The following is a 17,473-nucleotide window of genomic DNA, read 5'->3' as shown; positions in this document are numbered from 1 at the left end:
TGGTTTTCTTGATATTTTAGATTGAATAGTAACACATTCTGGATGTTTATAACTTTGGGATATTCAGATTTTCAGATTTTATCTGTAATATAGCTTAATAAATTATTGATGACTTATTGTTAATTTTTATATATTTCTAACAAGGTTGTTTCCTTAAATTTTTAAATCTTTTTTTGAAATATGTCACAGATTTGAAATTATGTTACAAAAATAATAGTACATATTATGTACAGAGAATTCCCACACATTCTGTACCCACATTCCCCAAATGTGTTAATATTTTGTCACATTCACTTTCTCTCTTTAAATAAATAATCTTTTCTTTCTTTCTTTCTTTCTTTCTTTCTTTCTTTCTTTCTTTCTAAGAACCTTTTAAGGTAATTGCAGACATGGGGCTTTCTATCCCTAAACATCAAAAAAATTTTTTTTAATGTTTATTTATTTTTGAGAGAGAGAGAGAGACACAGAGCGTGAACAGGAGAGGAGCAGAGAGATAGGGAGACACAAAATCAGAAGCAGGCTCCAGGCTCCGAGCTGTCAGCACAGAGCCTGACGCGGGGCTTGAACTTACAAACTGCAAGATCATGACCTGAGCTGAAGTTGGATGCTTAGCTGACTGAGCCACCCAGAGGCCCCTCTACTCCTAAATATTTTAGTGTGAATTTCCTAAAAAAAAAAAAAAAAAAAAAAAGACAGTCACTTATACAATCATAGTACAGTTATCAAATGCAGGAAATTAACATTAACACAAGGCTGTTATCTGATCTTTTGACCTAACTCATATTTGCTCAATGGTTCCATTAGAAAACACAAACAAACAAACAAACAAACAAACAACATGGTCCAGGAGTGAATCCAGAATTGCATGTCATATTTGATGTCATGTCTCTTTAATTTCCCTTAATCTGAAATGTAGTCTTTCTTTGTCTTGTACTGCCTTGATATTTTCAAAAAGTACAGGCAAGATGTTTTGTAGAATGTTCCTCAGTTTGGGTTTGTCTGGTATTCCCTCATGACTGGATTCAGGTTGTACATTTTTGGCAGGCATGCCCAGGAGAGTGATGTTCTAGTCCTTCCATTGCTTCATAGGTTATTTACTTTAACAGGCCTGAGTCCTAGGTTGAAAGGATTGTTTTCTTTGTTTTTACATTTACTGTAAAGTTCAAAAGACGTTAGCATTAAGAGTTATTGCAGGTTGTTTGTTTTTAAGTTAAAAGATGTAATAAAATGATCACTTCTTATATTCCAGGCAGTCAAGTTCAAATTTATCATACACTCCTCTTTGCCCACTATTCTTAATGAGCTCACTCTTCCCAGACAGGTGCAAGAAACTAGTGAATGTTTGTACCTGGTGGGACAGATAGATGACTTTGTCTTGTCCTAAAACTTTAAAGGGAAAACAATTTTTGTTGTGCGCTTAAATTTTCTTCTCATATTGAAAGGGCAGTGCAAGTGAACTTTGAAATACGCCCTTCACAATTAAATTTCTGCAGCCCCCAGACTTCATAGAGTGCTTGCCAACATCTGAGCTATTTAAAACCACTTATGATGCACTTTTCCTTAACCTGTACTTTGATAGCACTATGGGGAGCCTACGTTTTTAAGGAATCATTTCCTTTTTATACATAAACAAGCTTTGGCAATCTGTCCTTTGGTTAATTTGCTGTGTTTGCATTTTCTTCCCTTATCTAGCCAATCAAAAACCCCCCAACAGGGAAGAAATATGTTAGATGCCCTTGTAATTGTCTCCTCATTTGTAAGGACACATCTCGGCGAATAGGATGTCCGAGACCTAACTGGTAAGAGATAAACATTCATTCATTCATTCATTCATTCGTTCATTCAACTAGTATTTATTAAAGGCTTATTATGTGCCAGGCTTTGTTCTAGAGTCTTTGTCCTCAAAGTAATTACAGGAGTTAGATTATTATTTTCCCTTTGTTAAAGGAATGATATGATTAGTTTGAAATTAATGGTCACAAGTATTTATAAGATATAATATTCTTGAATGAGCAATGAAAGATTTCTTGATATTATGTCAGTACTTAATGCAGTGTAATAAATTAGTGACTCATGAAACTTATTTAAAAGTAACCACTTATCCTCATTGTTGTGTATATAGTGAAGTTATTAGGAACACTTGTAATAAGGATATTTATGAGATATCTAGTTGCAACCTGTATTCACACTGGTATTATATGAGTGAATGGAATAAACCCCTTCTGTAATGCATGCAGTCAAATGTTTAAATAGTTGTAATAAAGGTGTTTCTAAGAACACTATTTGTAAGCCATTTCAGACCCCTGTTACATCAGTGAAGGGAGGTGTCACCCAACTGTAATGTATATATGAGTGATTAAGATCAACTCAAATAAAGATGTTCCAAAGGGAAAAAAAATAAATAAAAGTAACTGCCTAGTTTACCTTTGATGAAATTCATCTTAATCTGGAAGTGTTTTAGTCATCATTGTGTACCTTACCATGTACTATACTGGTCTTTGCTGAACATACTCTAGGCAGTAAATTCTGGAGCTATTTGCCCATATCAAATGCCATTATAGATGTGCCCAGATCGGAGTCTATCAAGACTTTACCTGTGTTTTTTCTGTGATTTCTGGCTCTTTGACCTTTCTATGAATCATTTGCAACCCCATCTGATGGCAGGCGAGGGAAGAGAAAGAAGCCTTCTCATCTTCCTTTTTGTCCAACTGTGATTAAATAGACATCAAGGAATACCAACCTACTCAGAGAAATTTGGTTGTGACTCAGCACTTTGGTACCTTCATGGCACGCAACGTATTTATTGATGTGGAATATTTTAACTTTTGTAGTTTTCTACAAAACTCAACTTGTGTTCCTAGATAGTGAATGATAAAAACTATTTTCTGATTTGGACTTATAAGAACTTGAAAAAGGCAGTGAAATGGTTCCCAAGGTCATTGATTAGGAACCAACACTATAATGTATGGTTTCCATCAAAAATATTAAAAACTCTCTTTTTTTTTTTTTGCTTTTGAAGTGTTGCTTATTGTTACTTTCTGTGAATTTAGCTTCGAAACCTGACATTTATTTATTTTCAATGCTATATTCCATGTTTTTGGTCATATATTACAGGTTTTGCCCTCAGTCCATTTGTGGGATAATGACGTTGTTTCATTTCTCTCTCCACAGTAGACGCATAATTAACCTTGGACCAGTAATGCTTATTTCTGAAGAACAACCAGCTCAACCTGCATTGCCAGTCCAACCAGAAGGTACAAGGGTCGTGTGTGGGCATTGTGGAAACACATTCCTGGTAAGTAACCGGACATTTGTCACGGTGACATCAATCTGTACATGTAGGTCACGATCACATAGATTTGACCACCGCTCATGGTCTTGTGGTTTTATCGAAGTGCACTTAATCAGAAGTTTTGTGGTTTCTAGATTCAAGAAAAATTCTTATTATAATTTGTCAAAATTTTTTCTGCTTTTTAAAAAATTAAACTTGGAGTAAAGGGAGTTAACTCTGGTGTCCATAATTAGATAAACTACTGGGGAAAAAATAAGAAGTTATAAGTAGTTATAGGAATTCTTGTTCAACTAACTTTTAACTCGAACCCTAAGTTTGATTTTTTAATACATTTTTTTCAATGTTTATTTACTTTTGAGAGAGAGAGAGACTGAGTGGGGGAAGGGCAGAGAGAGAGGGAGACACAGAACCTGAAGCAGGTTCCAGGCTCTGAGCTGTCGGCACAGAACTTGACACAGGACTTGAACCCACAAACTGTGAGATCATGACCTGAGCCGAAGTCGGACGCTTAACTGACTGAGCCACCCAGGCACCTCTAAGTTTGATTTTTAAGAGTTAAGTTCATAATGCCTTGCCCTGTCAGGAAGGTTTTCTTTTGTTATTCAGCCCTCATAGGAGACAAAAAAATTTTCCTTAGAGCCTAAGTATTAATGAAAACTTCCAGAGTGTAAGCCTGGGCAGGGCTGAGGTCGCAGTGGTCTTCCACTGCAGGATAATCTAAGGGACGAACAGGTTTAAGCAAGTGTAGATGATTTGCATTTTTTTCCTTCTAATTTTTATTTTTAGTAGAGTAATTCATGTGCATAATTTCAATGTTAAATAGGATTGTAAAGCCTATAAGGAAAATAGTGATCATCCCCAAATACCATCCTCCAAATACTTCCAGCATTTCCAGCTGCTGTGCTGGTATTATGTACATGTGTTTAAATTGTTTGTTTACCCTTTTTTCTTTTTGATTTTAGATATTACCTATTACCCTGTACAATGCAGGGGTTGAGGATTTAGCACTCATAACATCCCTTCCCCCACTCATAGTCCTTTTCTCGATTCCGTGCTCCAGGTAGAGTTTTAATATTTTTTTCAATTAATGCTTAATGTTTATATTTTTTATGATTAGGTAAATTATGTTCACAGCTTAGCCAAGTAATATATTATATTTTGGCACTGTATGACTTTTCAGATTTTTTTTGGATTTGTTAATAATTGTATATCCTCCTTTTGGGGCACCTGGCTGGCTCATTTGGTAGAGCATCTGACTCTTGATCTCAGAGTCATGAGTTTGAGCCCCACACTGGGTATAGAGATTACTTAAAAAAAAAAAGAATAATCGTCTCTCCTCCTTTTGAATTTAATTTTCTATTACAAATCATTACTTATTCCCATATTATTTTATAGAACTATAAAATTCCTATCAATATAGTCAGACACATCAGGGAATCTATTATTGAGGCTTCTTGCTACACAGCTGCCATTGTGGGACTTCCCTTCATCATTATCCTAGGAATTCCTTTTTTCTTTTCCTGTATTGGATCTCATGCCTTCCTTATAGCTCTTGGTTTACTCCTTCATTTTGGTGAACTACATCCCCTCTTAGCCTTTGGAGAAAATATGCAAGGAAATAAATTTGAGACCTTCTACTTCTTAAACAGTTTTTAATCTAATCTCACATGTACTTTATAGTTTGTCCAGATGTAGAATTGTAGGTTGCTAATTGTTTCCTCTCAAAGATTTAAAAGGCTTTGCTCCACTATTAATGAAAAGTTCAACTACTGCCCTAATTCCATGTCCTTTCTATTTTTTCTCTTTATTTGCCTCTTTCTTCTTTCATTTTCTCCAGTGCTCTGAAATTGCATTGGAATATGTCTTAGGATGGAAAAAGAAGATGTGATACAGATACATACATACACACTGGAATATTACTCAGCCTTTAGAAAGGATGAGATCTTACCATTTGTGACAACATGAATGGACCTAGATGGTATTATGCTAAGTGAAATAAGTCAGACTTAGAAAGACAAATACCATATAATTCCACTTATATGTGGAATCTAATGAACAAACAAAAAGTGGAGATCCATAAATGTAAATATAATAGAGAACATACTGATGGTTGCCAGTGTAAGGGAGTGAGTGTTTGAAGGATAGTGGGAGGTACAGGCTTCCAGTTACGGAATGAGTAAGTCATGGAATAAAAGGACCAGCATAGGGAACGTAGCCAATGATATTGTAATAGTGTTGTATGATGACAGATGGTAGTTACACCTGTGGTGAGCATACCATAATACAAAGACTAGTTGAATCACTGTGTTGTTCACTCGAGAGACGTGACACTGTGTGTCAACTATACTCAAGTTAAAAAACATTTATAAAAAGAATGTGTCTGAGGGAGGATATGTTTGAATTCATTATCTGGGTACTCAGTGGGCCCTCTTATGGTCTAGACTATTTTCTTTTCTTTGTTCCCTCTTTCTAGAACCCTTTAGATCACCTGAATTATTGACTCTTTTTTCTTTTTCTTACATTTTCTTTGAAGGTTTGGCTTTTTTTTTTTACTTACTGGGACACTTTCCTGATTATATCTTCTAAACTTAATTCAAAATTTTAATTTCAGATTTTCTAACTTAATTTTTAATCTCAAAGACTTTTCCTGTGTTCTCTGGTTAGTTTTTCCTTTTTCTAAAGAGCATTCTCTTCTCTATGACATCTTTCTGAAACTATTCTATTTTTTTGTGAAGTATTTTTCTTCTTTATGCCTTGTCTCTGTTTTCTCCCCACCTTTTCTTTTTTTGTGGTAGAGATTTTACAGAAACGCTCATTTATATTTAAAGGTCAGTCACTGATTGGAACTTCTATTCATGCAGCAGGAGTTAAGATCTTTCTCCTTTCCTTCCTTCCTTCCCTCCTTCTTTCCTTCCTTCCCTCCTTCCCTCCTTCCCTCCTTCCTCCTTCTTCTGCATCTTCCTCTTCTTTTTCTTCTCCCTCTCCCATTTTTTTGAACAACCGTCAACTCTTAATATCAAGAAGTCTTCTTGGAGGGCAAGTTTCTCTGGGGAAAAATCCTGTAGTTTCATGTGAGTGATATGCCTGGGAGGCAGCATTTAGGAGTTAAAGGTAATGAGATGAAGGTCTCATCCACTGTTCAAACCGTAGACTTTAACTTGATTCCTTTCTTTTATTCTTGCCTTCTGCTATGGTGGGTGTTTCTAAGTTCACAAGCTCTCTTGTCCAGTTTCTTTTCAGAATAAATCACTCTTTTCTTGCATGTACTGGGAAGAGAGGGGTTTCCAGTTTTGCGGAGGGTAGGGAAGCATTTACAGGGGATACTGCTAGGAGCCCCACCTCGGAAAACACGTGGTAGCCCCAATACCTGAAACAGCTTGCTTTCCTTTGGCATATCTCTCTGCAGACAGGCAAGTTTCAGCCCCCTTTCACTAAGCCAGCTCCAGGCTCCGTGAGCATTCCGTTGTTCAGAGATTTGGGGCCATCTCTCCTCGTTACCCTTATGGTATTAACTTTTTAAAATTCATTTACCCCTATTTCAGTCAAGTTTAGGAAAAGAAATGGAAATGCATGCATCTATCTGATTTAATTCATTTAATCAGAATTGCTAGGATACTTCTGATCTTGTAAGGAGAAGATAAATCTTCTTCCTTATATTTTATTCATTAAATCGGTGACTAAGTTGCTTAATTAGAAGATATAGCTGGTGGGAGTAGTTAAAAAATTTCTTTTTGAAAATTACTACATAGGATAATACACTCTGTAGGTATTGATAGATATCGAGTGATTTGACTAAGTTAAATACATATTAAATATATTTATTATTTTCTTTCTTACATGTGAACAAATTATATTTTGAAATACCATTTAAAGATCTTCAAAACAGATTTCTTTTCAACTTGTTCAGTCAATTCCCCTCCATAATTAGCTTACATTTGCATTTGCTCAGCTAAATTTTATTTTCTAAATCCTTGCCATGGATAATCTTTAGAGCCACATTGTAAGTGAGCTGATTTCATTTGTTCAAATATAATTACTGAGTGCGCGCCAGGCACTGGACTGCATAATGAAGGAACAGGAAGACACATTCCTTGCCCTCATGCAGTTTTATAATCTAACTGGAGAAGAAAGACAATTAAAACAAGAATTATATGAAATATGTTTAGGGTGTTTAGGCTAGAGTAGGAAATAACGGAGGGTTCTTAGCGCACCCACAGAAGTACCCAGCCTAGAGGGAGCGAGTGACATTATGCTCAGAGTAATGAAAGCTTCAGTAGAGCTTTATAATTAATTCTGTATGTAGGGATGCTATGTATAAAATGGAACATGGATTGCATGGAGGGAAAGGCTGAAGAGGGGCAAGACTAGATGTTTGACTTTTATTATTCAAAAAAAGTGATGATGATGGTTGGGGAATAGCGTAAAGATTTTGAGAGAGAATTGACGTGCTGATAATAGAGTAGATAAGGGAATGAGGAAAAAAGGAAATCAAAGACAACTCTTAGAAAGGTCATATTTAATTTTTTGAAATCACCTGGTATGAATCTGAGAGAGTGATCCAAATTGAGAGGTTAAAATACATGTATATGACACGATTTTTAATACTTTAAAAAGTACTTTATACATTTAGATATTTTCACACTAGAAGAAAACTACTAAAGTAATGAACAATTCAGAGACAAACTTCTAAAACTAGCTCTTTTTAATATTTAGTGTAGGCAAGTGAATCATATTAGCATATTAACACAGTGAATATGATTAAAAACCTTAATTCTTTAGCAGGAAAGGGTGTTTTGGATTAATATGTGATATTTAAAGATGATTTAAAAATTCCTAGAAAACAATTTTTTGGTGATTAGAGTACACAGTACATACCTAATGGGGTGGCTCTTACTTTTGAGAGTTTCAGATTAATGAGAGCTACTCAGTGTTGTAAAAAATAAATAAACTGCTTAGGGCGCCTGGGTGGCTCAGTCGGTTGGGCATCCGACTTCAGCTTAGGTCATGGTCTCATGGTTCATGGGTTCGAGCACCGCCTCAGGCTCCATGCTGACAGCTCAGAGCCTGGAGCCTGCTTCGGATTCTGTGTCTCTCTCTCTGTCCTTCCCCTGTTCGTGCGCTCTGTCTCTCTCTCAAAAATAAATAAACATTAAAAAAATGTTTTAAATAAATAAACTGCAAATACCTTAATTCTGACTCAAGAACTTTGCCTTATCCTTATTATTATGCTGACCACAAATAGTCTTATGTCCTTTGTCATATGTCCTTTGTCCTTCAAGCTTTTAACTATTAGGATTCATTTACTTTTTCTCTACTTTGTTTCAGCTTGGCTTACAAGGCTTAGAAACAATTGAGATAAGTTACAAAGTTCAATAGCATTGAAAAGGAAATATGAAAATTTCGGGACAATGAAAACAAAGGGAAGAAAAAATATGATAAATCATACATAAGGATATAAATATGTACAGTATTTACTCCTGTACAGTTGTTAAAATTGGTCTGAATTTTCGCTTTGAGACCTCTAGAGTCAATGAAGAGAGGAAAACATACTCTATTACAAGATATTCATGATTTTTTTAAAAAGATCACATAGGAGAAGGTTTATTGGAATACTGTGACCTGAAAGAGAATTATTTCCATGGATTAAGCTAAAAGAACAATATAATGGACTATGTCCTCAACAACCTTCTGTTTATCATAACATCTTTTAATATGTCAGTGTTACAATGCTAAAGTTAAATTTACTATGAATCCACAGTATTCCCACTATTTATTTCACAGCCTGGCTGGAACCATGGACGATGTTTAGAAAAGCTAGATTTGTATTTTCCAAAGTGTATTCAATAGAACATTCATTTTGCAGGATAATAATAGGTGTTATGTGAATAAAGAGTTCCATGGTCATTGGGAATTGCTAGGATAAAACAAAAACTAAACAAGTATTTTTTTATAGGTGTGTTTTTTTTAAGTTTATTTATTTATTTTGAGGCGGGGAGGGATAGAGGGAAGGAGAGAGAGAGAGAGAGAGAGAGAGAGAGAGAATTCCAAGCAGCCTCCTCACTGTCAGCACTGAGCTGGAGGTGGGGCTCGAACTCAGGAACCGTGAGATCATGACCTGAGCTGAAATCAAGAGTCCGAAGCCTAACCGACTTAGCTACCGGGTGCCCCTACAGGTATATTCTTTAGCACTTTTACCAGGCATCATTGTCAATATCCAGGAGGGAGTTTTAATGTAGTATTTATAAACATTTTCTAAGCTTCAAATCATTTTGAGGGCATCATCTAGTCAGAGTACTGTTTGGAGGAACGTTGCTTGGAAAATAATTTTCCAGAAGAATAAAGGGAATACATAGCATTTAGCTAGCCCCGCATGAAAATAAAAGAAGTTTCTTAAGACACTGAACAGTGGAGTTTAATTTTGCATTTCCACGGGCCAGATGTTCTCTGTTGCTGATGAAAGGTAGGTCAAGATGCTTTGTCAACCAGTATCTGACTGTGGGCTGACATGCCTCAGTAAAAACTAACACAGTCTACAATATGTGCCTGAGTCATAAATGATGGTTCAACTTCGCTCTGATGTAGTACCTTCAGTCAGGGTAAGATTTTCCTTATTTGGATATAGGACATACAGTTTGGTGCTGTAGCGGAGAGTGACAATAGTTTTAATTTGCATCCTTCAAAGTAACGACACCGGTTGCCTAGTGTATCCAATAAAAAATAAAATCCAATAAGGTATTGTCAAATGAATCATTTTTAGCAGTGTAACTTTCTTGTGAGCCTTCTAAGGTTGATTAAAAATATATCTTGAGGAAACTGAGTTTACCTATTACATAGAATCGTTAGAAATAAGCCAAATATTGGAAGACCTTCGCTAAAAATGATTAGAGTTTTAGAGAAGTTGCCTTTAATTTTTCTGATAGAAGAAAGATAATTTGTTTTTTTTTTTCCCTATTGAAGTTCTGGCAATACAATTCTAAGAGCGCAGAGGCTGCATTTGAGATAAAAGAACAGTAGTAAGTCAACTTCCTTTCAAAAGCACAAGTACTTGCATTCCCTTGAATAGGTTATGACAAAATCATTTCTAATAATAGATGATTTTCTGTTCTTAGTTTGCTGCATTTAAGTGAGTACTTGGAGATAACAAAACCCGATGTGTTAGGTTGCTGGCTGTATAATTTACTAATTACATAATGAAGTCTTACTTGTTTATCAGTTATAATTAAATTTACCATGCATAATCTGTGCTAAAATGAAGAACACTATAAAATGATACTACTGGACTAAATCACCTCCTTAGGTTGGTCATCTAAAATTCTAGAATTTCTACGCCCACACGTTAGCCTTCAGGCTTGGATTTTGAGTTCCTCTTCGCTCAAGGGTTTCATAATTGCCTCCTTGGCTGCTTTGGTTCTTTTAACTAGGAAAAACTTAAATTTGTTATTTATAAATAAAATTTGAAATGATGTTACAAGTTCAGTAGCTGTCCTAAAACTAATTATAAAAACATAAAAAAGCACTGATCAGATTTCTAGGTTCTTCACTGCTCAATATTCTGTACAACTCTAGCAATCTTTGTTTATTAGCACATCAATTCTGGCATTTTTACTTAGAATAAGTTTTGTGGGGAGCACTTGCATGGCTCAGTTCGTTAAGTGACTGACTCTTGGTTTCGGCTCAGGTCATGATCTCACTGTCTGTGAGATCAAGTCCCACACTGGGCTCTGCACCGTCAGAAATCCGCTCCCCCCCACCCCCCACTTGCACATGTGCGTGCTTTCTCTCTCTCAACCCCCCTCTCAAAATAAATAATTTTTTAAAAAAAGTATAAGTTTTGCAGTAAGTTAACTCGTTACAAAATAAGTATGAAAGAAAGATTCACTGTTGCTTGCAAAAAAAAATGTAGCCTTGGTGTGGCATTCCCAGATGTTGAAAAATAATGATTTTGAGAAGGGAGTGAACATTCATGTAGTTTCATCTCTAGTTTGTTTATGTTGGGACTGTATGCCCCTACCATGACTGAGAGATAATTTCAAGGTTAACTAACTTCCTTTGAGGTTTGAAATAAAAATGAAGAAAGAGACGCCTAGGAAAACCCAGATATATTTGATCTTTTTTAAAAGTTAATATTCTTTTAAGTTTTAAATTTTATTTATTTTTTTAATGTTTATTTTGAGAGAGAGGGAGAGAGGGAGGAAGGGAGGGAGAGAGAGAGAGAGAGAGAACGAGTGGGGGCGGGGCAGAGAGGGAGACACAGAATCCAAAGCAGGCTCCAGGCTCTGAGCTGTTAGCACAGAGCCCAACATGGGGCTCGAACTCACCAACTGGGGAGATCATGACCTGAGCCAAAGTTGGACACTCACCCGAATAAGCCACCCAGGTGCCCCAAAACCGAAGAATTTTTTAAAAATTAAAAAAACGTCATGCATCAAAGACTTTCTGAAAGTTATCTTCTATTGTGTGGAAAACATTTGGATATATATAATTTATTGAAACCCTACTGTACCTAGAATTGGAAAGTTATGAAAAGAGATAGGAGTGATTTGGAATCCTAAACAAAAATTAATTTTAATAAAAGATTAAGTTGTTTTGATGATAAAACTGAAGTACTTAAAGGAATTCTCCTAAAACTATAAAGGAAACAGACACTTTGTAAGAAGGTATATAGAAAAGCAAGCAAAATGGAAGTTGAGAAAGGCATTTTTTTTTATTTTTTATTTTTCGAGAGAGTGTCATCAGGGAGGGGCAGAGAGACAGGGAGACACAGCATCTGAAGCAGGCTCTAGGCTCCAGGCAGTCGTCAGCACAGAGCCTAATGCAGGGCTCGAACCCACAAACCGTGAGACTTCGACTCATGACCTGAGTTGAAGTTGGATATTTAACTAATTGACTGAGCCACCCAGGTACCCCAAGGCATTTTTAAATATACATTTTGTAGTTAAGATTTACTTTAAACTTACATTGCACATTCTTTCAAAGACTTTCACCCGCTGCCAGGAAACCATTTCAAGGATCTCAATAACAAGGAAGATAGCCCATTCTATTACCTGCATTTACAAGGGAAAAAAATTGGTGCTGTAGAAAGACTGTATTTGTTACTTAGAATACGCACGGACAGAACCGAGAGCAGCCGCCTGACTTGAGTTCTCCCTCTACCTCGTTTGTTTAGTTTACTTACTTTGTGGGTTTCCCACATAAATAGATTATAAATAGCTGCATTCTAGTAATGAATTTAAATATTCATATATTTTGAAGGTTAGTCTTCAAGATTTAAAGGCAAAACATCTTTGAAGGTCCCTAAAATATGTTTTTATTCCTTGGGAGTGAACTGAGATATGAGACTGAAAGAAATCATTCTAATTACAGCATTACATTCAGTTTTCATTGTGAAGCCAACCTAGATTGCGTCAAAGCCTTGGGCAAGTCATGGGAACTGTCGCAAAGGAGAGTCCCAAACTTTATTTTAAGGGACGGAAGAAGTGTTGGAGGGGGAAAGCGCCTATACCCCCAGAGAAGGGGGTTGCTTCTGCTGTGATCCCTGGTAACATTTGAACTAAGAGAAGCATCTTATCAGATTGGATAGTTTTCAGTTGTTTTTCTTTTCAATCTTTTCTTTTTATTTACAGTGGATGGAACTGAGGTTCAACACTCTGGCAAAATGCCCACACTGCAAAAAAATGTAAGTTTCTCTACCATTGGAAATGCTACTGGGAAGTTCTCGAGAACAGTTTAGAGTTCAGAATTCTCACTTCGGTAGATTTTGATTTGCAGACATGCCGTGGGACAAATGCATGTTTAATATATTTATGCTTTTCAAAACTAAAAAAAGACATCTTTAAATTGATTAATATATTCTATTTTGAAATGAAAACGATTGGGCTTGATTATCACTCTCCAAAGGGAAATCAATTTCTAAGAAAGAAATTACTAAAATTGCCAGTAACCTGGTGAGGATTTGCAAATGTCCTGAGAGGTTATGATCTGTTGCAAATATTCTAAAATTTGTATTTAAAATATGGCTGTAATCTAGGAGAAACACCAAATGTTTGGGGGTTTATAATTAGGTAGTTGTTAGCTTTTTTTCATTTCCTATCTACTGAGATTATTCTCTGATAGCAGATTTTATATAATTATTTATGTCTTAACTATTCAGTCTATTTTCTCTATTCCTAAATAGTGTACCTAAGGAAATTAACAAAACGTAATATAAAAATGGGAAAAAAGTAGAAGATAGTTTGATCAAAGACATTTTATGGCAGCTGTGTTGGAGGTCCCCAAATCACCCCAAGATTCTGTGATTTTCTAGGAGTACTATTAGGAGTTAGTATATATTTGTACTCATAGCTATGATTTATTATACAAAGAAAAATCAATAAAAGAAAAGGCACATGGGACAACGTCTGAAGGAAACCACATGTAAGTTTCCAAGACTCCTCTCCTAAGTGAGTCACACAGAAAGGGCTTAATGCCTCCAGCAGGGAATTGTTACAACACAGATGAAATATTATCTACCGGAGAAGCTCATTAGAGATTCAGTGTCCAAGGTTTTTATTGGAGCTGACCACACAGGCACCTATTACATGGCACATACCAAATTTCCAAACTCTCAGAAGGAAAGCATTCAGTATTCAGCATAAACCATATTGTTTGCACAAACAATTTAGGCACGGCAAGCCATTCTTATCAGTTAGGGAATTGTGGGAACATTGTAGAAATTTAGGTTCACAGATGCTAGTCAAGGGTCCCATCTTGAAAGCAGACCTTTCAAAGGAGAGCTATCTCAGGCTTGCTATACATTGCCTCTTCCTGCACAGTATTTATTTTGATAACAAAATTCTAATTTGAAAATTATTGTCCACTTATGTGTGTGAATTGTAACTTAAGCTAAGGAAATGAAACTGCAGTGTTTTGACAGGTCAGGTTTTTTTTATAAAAAATTTTTTTTTAATGTTTATTTTTTTGAGAGTGAGAGAGACAGAGTGCAAGCAGCGGAGAGGCAGAATCTGAAACAGGCTCCAGGCTCTGAGCTGTCAGCACAGATCCCGACGCGGGGCTCGAACTCACAAACCGTGAGGTCATGACCTGAGCTGAAGCCAGACGCTTAACTGACTGAGCCACCCAGGCAGCCCGACAGGTCAACTTTTAACATTGAAAATATGGGTTCATAGTTTAATTGGTGTGGTCCCTAGTTTGATATAAAAACCGTATCTATTTTGAGGAAATCCTAAGAATGATTTCTAGGAGAAAAGAATTGAAGTGTCTGAATAGAATGTATGTAATAAAATCTCTTTATCTCTGCTAGATCTAATTCCAACTCAATATAGCCCTATAAGAATAACTTTTTACAGCATATTTCTAGCTTCAAAGGAACAGATACTTCCTTTTTTATTTGTGAAATTAATCAACTGAATTCTTAACTTTGTTGAATCCAGTAGAAGTCTGTACGTGGAGAGGCAAAGTGGATAAACCCAATAAGCACACAGAAAAATATATACTTTAGAGACACTCCCCCCACATGTACGTGAATATGTATGTGAATGATCCAGATTTCTTTTTTTTTTTTTTTTTTTAATGTTTATTTATTTTTGAGAGAGAGAGAGTGAGTGGGGGAGGGACAGAGAGTGGGAGACACAGAAACCAAAACAGGCTCCAGGCTCCAAGCTGTCAGCCCGGAGCCCAATATGGGGCTTGAACTCACAAACCATGAGATCATGGCCTGAGCCAAAGTTGGACGCTTAACCGACTGAGCCGCCCAGGCACCCCTGAATGATCCAGATTTCCTTTCTTTTTTTTTAAATTTTTTTTTTAACGTTTTATTTATTTTTGAGACAGAGAGAGACAGAGCATGAATGGGGGAGGGGCAGAGAGAGAGGGAGACACAGAATCGGAAGCAGGCTCCAGGCTCTGAGCCGTCAGCCCAGAGCCCGACGCGGGGCTCGAGCTCTCGGACCGCGAGATCGTGACCTGAGCTGAAGTCGGACGCCTAACCGACTGAGCCACCCAGGCGCCCCTGATCCAGATTTCTGAGTGTTATTTCTGTTTCCACAAGAAGGAAAATATTAAATTGCAAACTGTCTTCACCAAGATCACTAAAAATTCTGTGGAAAATAAAAAGCAGAAACTTTTTGTGATGAGCAGATTGTATGCTAAGCACAGTGATGGTTACTTTATATACAGAGATACCCGAACTGTAATCCTTTCAGCAATCCTGGAATGCAGGAATTATTATCCTCATTTTACAGATGAGGAACTGTTAGAGAGGTTAAGGATTTTGCTCAAATGACTTGGGTAATTATTTTAGAACAGTGGCAATATTTTGCTGATAATAAAGAAGTATTGAATGTCTGGATAGTCTATGGTTAAAATATCACAAGACAGTGTATTAATGTTAAGAAGAATTTATATCAATTACTTCAGGAACAACTTGCATAGACATTTCACATGGAATAAGTCTGCTTAAATATCATTCTTAGAGGAACATTTATGGAATTGGGATCACATGCTAACCATGGGAGGACTCAGGACATCCGTTACTTATTTGAGTAAAGATACTGCTGTCACATGAACACCCATGGCTTCTTGTCTACATTTTCTTTTCCCTTGGAATGTTTTTCTTCGTAACAAAATGATGAGACATCTGTTGCGATATGATCCTAAGGAATATTATTTCTTTAAACACAAATATAAAATACCCTAAAACTATTTTTAAGTTCTAGGAGTTACTAAATCATCACCAGGAAACCCTCACAGAACATGTGCAGGAAAGCTTCCCCCAGGGGCCTCCAGAGACCAAGGAGCATTTTTTCATGTCACTGTTTCTTACTCATGCAGTGAGTGGGGCTGTTGTAGCCGAAGGTGAGGTTGCTCTTTCAGGTGGGTGGCTTGTGGCCACTGCGGGACAGGAGCTGTAGTCCTAGCACTCTGAGAGTCCTACTCGTACCCTATCATTATAACCGTCCTCAGGCTGGGAGAGGCAGCGGTTTAATCCACGGTGATTATCACTGAATGTCATTTCTCTGTCTCAGTGATGTACTCCTTTGTGGATCACCTCCTGACGTTTCAAATAGTGGTGGACTCTTACTGTCTTTCATTTTGCTGTTTAGTGCTTTCTTTTATAATTCTCCATGAATTCAGTAAACAGTCCTGCACCAGGTACTGGGTGCTTGAAATAAAAGATGTAACCTTGCCTTCGGGGAACTTATTCTTGCGGGTGTAGGGAAGAGAATAGGCAACTAGAATAAAGTTGTTTAAGTGCTTTGGAAGAGATACACCCTGCCTTTTCTGTTCTCAGGAGCCCTCACCCCAGATTGGAGGGAAAGGGAACTTAAGACTTCCAGGAGGGGGGTATATGAAGTAAGTCATTCAAGATGAGTGGGAATGATGTGAAAGAGACTGCAGGATGCTTCCTTGTAGAAGGAGCTACCTGTGCAGAGGCACAGTGGAGTCAAAGTGTAGATGTGGTATTAAGGAAATGGAATAAATAGGATTGAATGTGAAGGTATAAGAGAGAGATTGCGCTGAAGGATGGCTTTATATCTGAGGGGCTATAGAACCACTCACTAAGATAGGGAATCTAGCATCTAGAAGAACTAGGTCTGGAAGAAAGATGCTACATTCATTTTGAACATATTAGATACAAAGACAGTCTAGGTTTGCCAGATTGGCTGAGTCTTCATCCCTTGAACTTCAGAGCCATCCACTTTTCAAACTACTGATCCTGGATCAATATGGCCATGACTTCTCCCTTCCTTTACCAAGATAACTGGCAGCTGAAAGAATTCTGTGTTGGTTATCTTTTTACAAAAGTATAGCTTTACACTTCAACAAAACCCTGGCTTAATGCTCCGGTTGGAAGTGTCCCTCATTAACTCCCTCTTCCGTTCTCCAAAATAATGATCTCCAGATATTTACTGTTCCTCTTAGGCTCCCATCCCTCACGCTACTACTCTCGCAGCCTCAGCAGATGAGTCGCCTTCTGCCTCCGATATGACTGAACCTATCTGTGAACTCCCTCATCTTTGCACTGCCTGCCTGTACGCTGCCCTTCGTTTCCTCTTCACACAGGGAGGGGGTCTCTCCCTCTCCATGCTTTTCCCTTCCCTTAATCACGGCACCCATTCGCTCTGGAGTGAAGTGCAGTTAGCCATCATCCCCACTAGGCCACTGAATTTGTTCTGATAAAAT

At 37.0% G+C, this 17,473-nt stretch overlaps 1 protein-coding gene across 3 annotated transcripts in view; it reads left to right on the top strand.

Moving 5' to 3' along the window:
- The window catches only part of PIP4P2 (phosphatidylinositol-4,5-bisphosphate 4-phosphatase 2), a 54,223-nt gene that overhangs the window by 24,394 nt on the left and 12,356 nt on the right, over positions 1-17,473 (top strand). For all 3 annotated transcript variants that reach the window (XM_060610874.3, XM_060610875.3, XM_060610876.3), the window contains 3 exons: positions 1,693-1,799; positions 3,172-3,295; positions 12,916-12,968. In XM_060610874.3, the coding sequence (XP_060466857.1) occupies positions 1,693-1,799; positions 3,172-3,295; positions 12,916-12,968 (284 nt within the window). The remainder of the gene's footprint in view (positions 1-1,692; positions 1,800-3,171; positions 3,296-12,915; positions 12,969-17,473) is intronic.

Source organism: Panthera onca, chromosome F2 (genome assembly GCF_046562875.1).
Source record: "Panthera onca isolate mPanOnc1 chromosome F2, mPanOnc1 haplotype 2, whole genome shotgun sequence".
NCBI lineage: Eukaryota > Metazoa > Chordata > Mammalia > Carnivora > Felidae > Panthera > Panthera onca.
The sequence above is the reverse complement of the archived record's forward strand: the minus strand, read 5'-3'. Positions and strand labels throughout refer to the sequence as shown.